The 5451-nt window shown below is 40.3% G+C and overlaps 1 protein-coding gene across 2 annotated transcripts; it reads right to left on the reverse strand.

Moving 5' to 3' along the window:
- Nucleotides 1-1113: 1113 nt before the first annotated feature.
- On the reverse strand, nucleotides 1114-5451 carry LOC139377264 (nucleolin-like). Of its 2 annotated transcripts, XM_071120270.1 has the most exons (14): nucleotides 5316-5451; nucleotides 4891-4951; nucleotides 4706-4807; nucleotides 4457-4513; nucleotides 4252-4335; nucleotides 4031-4154; nucleotides 3789-3925; nucleotides 3563-3689; nucleotides 3318-3460; nucleotides 2974-3103; nucleotides 2659-2795; nucleotides 2409-2535; nucleotides 2092-2324; nucleotides 1114-1451 (listed from the first exon to the last, which is right to left on the reverse strand). In XM_071120270.1, the coding sequence occupies exons 1-14, from the start codon at nucleotides 5430-5432 to the stop codon at nucleotides 1420-1422; spliced, it is 1611 nt and encodes a 536-aa protein (XP_070976371.1). In that variant the 5' UTR covers nucleotides 5433-5451; the 3' UTR covers nucleotides 1114-1419. The 2 variants fall into 2 exon arrangements, with proteins under 2 accessions (XP_070976371.1, XP_070976370.1); XM_071120269.1 differs by lacking the exon at nucleotides 4457-4513 and having other exon boundaries at nucleotides 5316-5438.

Below are 5451 nucleotides of genomic sequence, written 5' to 3' on the forward strand. Positions count from 1 at the left end.
AGAGTGTGCAAAGCTGTCAAGGCAAAGGCTGGCTTTGAATAATCTTAAATATAAAATATTTAACACTTTGTTTAATACTTTATTCCATATGTGTTAATTTAGTTGTGAACTCTTCACTATTCTTTAACCTTGAATGAGAAGGTGTCTCCAAACATTTGACTGGTACTGTATATATGGGTGATTTCGTGGAAAAGTTAACCCGAGCCAGTACAAAAAAAAGTTGTCATTTCCAAATGAAACCATGTTCATAATTGTCCTTAAAAGCCCAATTGGTTTCTCTCTTTTCGTTGTCAGTATCCTTTTTCAGCATTATGATATCCTTAACAGTAATGGATATTTCTGTATCTTAGCTTCAGACGCTCGTGCATTCACCAAATGTTGTGTGCTTGCTCCGAGCTAGTCTTCAGACTTTCACTGAAGCAACTGCTGATATCTTGAAAATGTGTTCTAGCTAAGCTTCTTGGAAAATATGCTAAAATGTGTTTCTCATAAATGGCAGTACTGTTCTTTTGATAGTTGATAAGTGGACTGTCACTCAGTATAGGCAGTCTATAATTAGCATATGTCAGTTTAGAATACAAATTAAATTCTGGTCTGCATTCATTCTGGTAAAGTAAACTTTTCATACACAGTAAGTGTACAAAACACCCAGAACACCCGAATATTGAGCACCCCCTTTTTGTCCTCAGAAACGCCTCAATTGGTCAGGGCATGGACTCTACAAGGTACCGAAAGCATTCCACAGGGATGCTGGCCCATGTTGACTCCAATGCTTCCCACAGATGTCAAGTTGACTGGATGTCCTTTGGGCGGTGGACCATTCTTGATTCACACAGGAAACTGCAGAGCTTGAAAAACCCAGCAGTGTTGCAAATCTCAACAAAAAACAGTGCGCCTGGCACCTACTACCATACCCCGTTTTAAATCTGGTCTTACTCATTCACCCTCTGAATGCACACAAACACACTCCATGTCATAGACTTACCAGGGGAAATCTGTCATGGAAAGAGCAGGTGTTCCTAAATGATTTGTATACTGTATACATTTTTTAAAAGAAACAATTAGTCTCAAACAAAACACAAGCTCCCCTAAAAAAGAAAAAAAAAGAAAATCTGAAATTTGGGGACCTTTTAATTGCCCAGTCTTCAATAAAGTCTTTACATGAAATTAACAATTAAAAAGGTAAACTAAAGTAAAACAGACAAAAACGTTACATGTACAATGTGTCAGACATTTCATCATTATGTATGAACAACGTGGTAGAAACCTTTCACATATATCTCTAAACAAATTGGTTTGTTTCTTATAATCGTTAGGTGCCCATCACAGACTTGTCAGGAAATGTAGACGTTGAAGTAGAGCTGTTGCAGCAGTCCATTGTAAAAAATAAAGAGAGTCTTCCTTTACTTATTTTCTTTTTTAAGTCCTCTTTGCGCCGCCACTACCTCTGCCTGAAAAACAATAACAAACCAAAGCATCTTACAACGCTGGTAGAATTGTTGGTAGATACAAGTGGAGTAAAGAGAATACATTGAGTATGAAGTATCAATTGACATGTCCTGATCAGTTTTGCAACTTCAATTCAACCTATAGCAACCCCCCCCAAAAAATCTGAACTTATCACAAGGGGCCACAGTTGCGCGCTTGTATCTGCTTTACCCACATCCATACCCACACAAGCAGTAAGAGTTGGCCCTAGCCTTTTGTGGGCCCCAAGCAAAATTCTGCTAATGGAAAATATATTTCAGTGGTTTAAGATGGTAAAATGATTCTCTACGCTATACCTGCTAGTTCTGCATAGTGCATCTTAAATTTCCTGACATTTTGCCATGGTGCGGAGAGAAATGTTAATAGTCCCCCCCATAAGTTTAGATAGCTGGCCGCTAGACTAAATTTATCATTCTAATAAAAGAATGAGACTGACATCATAGAAAAACATCCGACACACAACCAAATTGGACCTTGTGTATTCTATCACTAACTCTCAACAGTAAGTTGAGACCCCAGCTGAGTTCCTCCTGGTGGAAATTGATCTACGGGCCTACAAAAGGTGGGCCGCCAGTTAACCATCCCTGACCTAGATGATCTCACCTCCTCGTCCACCCCTGGAGCCGGTACCTCTGCCCCTGCCTCCAGAGCCACCTCTAGCCCTGGGTTTCTCTCCGTAACGCATGTTCGAGCCCGCTCCTTCTCCACGAGATCCTCTTTCACCCTGGGGTTTGGCATAGACCAGGGTCACCTTGCTCCCATCAATCTGAAGGTCTGCCATGGCATCCTTGACAGCCTTACAGACCTCTGGGCTCTCAAAGTCCACAAAGCCAAACCTTAAGAAGTGGCCAACTGTGAGTATTCAAAGGACATCTGAATGTAAAAATGTGATTTGAAGGGGGACATTTTTCACCACATACCCTCTAGATATGCCAGTCTCCTTGTCTTTGGAGACTCGAGCTTCAATGGCACCTTCAAAGACACTTTTCAAAGTCTCCTCACTCGTCTCCTTGGCAAGATTCCTGACCATCAACGTCTTCGAAGGAACTACAAGAGAGCACACATATTACAGAAGTATGCATGATCACACAGCCAAACTATTTCAAATGATTCGCCAACCAATTCTCTGCTATGAGACGTTCATTGGGCAAGTCTAATAGTAATATTTACCAGTGTTCCCTTTGTCACCTTCTGGCCTCTTCTGGCTGAACTCTACTCTGATGGCTCTTCCAGTAATCTTTTTGTTTAACGATGATTCTAGGGCTTCTTTGGCATCTTCCACACTTTCAAACTGAATGAAGGCATGACTTTTGAAAGAAAAAGGCCTAATTGTCACAATTTAATTATTTCCAGTCAGAACATGAAATTAATCGCACGAATCCTTAATCATGTAATTAATTTTTTTTTGTTGCAATTGGATGGCGTTCAACATTTTCAATAGAGGTCAACAAAGCAGATGCAGCAACAACATGCGTCTTCACTCACCCTCTCGGTTTACCATTGCTCTGTGGTATCTTGACACTGACTGCTTTGAGAAAGATTTCCTTCAGGGCATCCTCTTTTGCAGCGTAAGCCAGGTTGGTCACCAGTAATTCGTTATTTGGTGTGGCTTCAGCTATGGAACAGAACATTTGAGAACACGTTAACTTCATTCACTTTTCAGAGAACTATGATAAACAAGATGTCTCAACTAATCACTGAATTACAACATACTTTATTCTTGAAGATGCTAACGAGCAACATGACTAGCCTTATAGCTAGCTAATCAAGTACCTTGTGCTTCTACAGTAATTTAAATTCCCATTGACCTCATTTCTTTCCATCTTTACCTGGAGCTTTGATTATTTTTTGTTGTTGGCTCTTTTCTCCCAAAAAGTCAATGACGATTACACGGCCTTGGACATCAATCCCCTGCTTCTCCTCCAGCACTTTCTCAGCAGTGGCCTCCGTTTCAAACTCTATGTAGGCAATTCTGTCACAACGAAATAGATGCAATAGACGTGTTTAGAACAGAATCCTGGGATAGACATAACTAGCCCTTTCACGTAAATATCAAATGGACACTGCATCTCACCCTTTGCTTGGGGTGCCAATGCCTCCAGGAAACCTGATTTCGACAGCCGTGTCAAAGACTTTCCTCAAGTCCTCCTTTGTTGCTGCAAATGGGATATTCTTGACAAACAAGGTCCTGGCATCTTTAGCTGTGAGGAAAAAGACTGTCACTACATGGAAATCAATCAATTCTAGAAATGACAAATATAACAGTAGCAAGGATAACTCACTCAAGATGAGACTAGTACCTTTTTTGTCATCTACTGTGGGGTCTTTGACCTTGGCCTTGCCTAGCCTCATCTTTCGGTCCAGGATCTTCTCCCCATTCAGCTCAAGGGCTTTTGTCAAGTTTTCCTCTGTGTCAAAGTCGACATATGCAAATTTCCTATAGAATGCACATAAACATGGGGAAGAATCTGTATCATGAAGAAATCTACAAACATTTGTAGAGGTTAAGTTTATGCAGTGCATAACAATGCCAAGTACTCACTTTGTAATGTCCACTCGAATTTCCTGAAATAACAGACTATGCGATGTGAAGAAGTTTGCCAAGGCATCATTAATTTCCTCCACTGTCTTGGATGTGTTCAAGCTTCCAACAAAAAGACAAAAACCTTCAAAATAAAATAAAAACAAGATGCATGTTAGCACACTGAAACCATCAATCGCTCAAACAGAGGTGGTGATATTTACTGCTGTTCACAATCGTACCATCATTAATGCACTTGGTTTTCTTCGCTGGAGAAGTCTCATCCTCTGCTTCCGCTTTTCTCTTTACTGGGGCTGCAGCAACAGCTGGAGAGAGAAATGCAGACATGTATTAAAACACTATTCTATAGATACCCTGAGGAAAAACAACTAATGGGTGACATCTGGCAAATATTGGTTACAATTCCGTTCTGTTCTTTGACCTCACCCTGGACTTGAACCTTTTCCGCATCAGCAGTTGTGTCCATCTGTTCCGCTTCTGAAGCTACACAAACCATATTCATTGACATTGGAAATACCGACTGAACTTAAAAACATATTGTTTCTTTTGTGTTTTGTATTTAAGAAATTTCATATGAACATTATCACCATTCCAATTAGGCTACATGTTGGGACTTGATGTCATACGCAGATATACAGTCTACGCTTCTTTACCACCCCTCAAAGCATTTGCTACCTGGGGCATCTTTGACCTTGTTCTCTTCAGGTTCTGTGGAAACGATGACCTGTGGAGTAGTGGCAGCTTCCTCTGTTGATGCTGGAGAATCAGTCTGAACCTCTGCAAGGCATCATATTATATCAAAGGCTGATTTAATGTAATTATAATTGTATTTATTGCCAAAGTTACACTGGCACACTTACCAGAGTTATTGTCTTCGCTGATCTTTCCAGTTCTCTTTTTAGAGGTCTTTAATTGGGTTGTCTATAAAATATTTTGGGGGAATGAGCATTTCAGTACATTGCACGTCATGGTGTGGACTTTGGTGATTGGTTAATCATCGTCAATCAAACAGAACAGGCCGATACTGAGCATTCGAAATAGATATATTATAACTCATTACGTTGAACACATGTTTCAAGTAAACTGTGATACAAAGTTGCTAGTTAAACATTCCATGAACACACAGTTAGGCAGAGTAACGTTGGAGTTCAGCAATAGCTACCTAACGTTAACTTAGCTAATTAGCTAGCGTTCAACAATGTAATTTCACGTGTGGCCGTGTGAGACTAACTGCAGTGAGCCAGTTCGCCTTTAATAATACGTATATTTTAGATGTCATTCTTACTTTGCCTGACTTTGCCATGTTTTCTGTGTATTCTTTTCTTTCTGCTAACGTTGCTGTACAGCGAACACGACTATTCACATGTGGGGAGCAGCGATTAAATACTTTCTTTCCCGGCATGCAAGTTGACCTAACGCCC

Source organism: Oncorhynchus clarkii, chromosome 20 (genome assembly GCF_045791955.1).
Source record: "Oncorhynchus clarkii lewisi isolate Uvic-CL-2024 chromosome 20, UVic_Ocla_1.0, whole genome shotgun sequence".
In the NCBI taxonomy this organism is placed as follows: Eukaryota; Metazoa; Chordata; class Actinopteri; order Salmoniformes; family Salmonidae; genus Oncorhynchus; species Oncorhynchus clarkii.

Bases quoted from the DNA above. Each gene is read 5' to 3' on its own strand.
- LOC139377264 (XM_071120270.1), bottom strand. From the start codon at position 5,432: ATGCCGGGAAAGAAAGTATTTAATCGCTGCTCCCCACATGTGAATAGT. The intron at 2,325-2,408 runs GTATGTGGTGAA...CCACTTCTTAAG, and splicing joins GAGACTGGCATATCTAGAGG to GTTTGGCTTTGTGGACTTTG. The intron at 1,452-2,091 runs GTGAGATCATCT...ATTGTTTTTCAG, and splicing joins CTCCAGGGGTGGACGAGGAG to GCAGAGGTAGTGGCGGCGCA.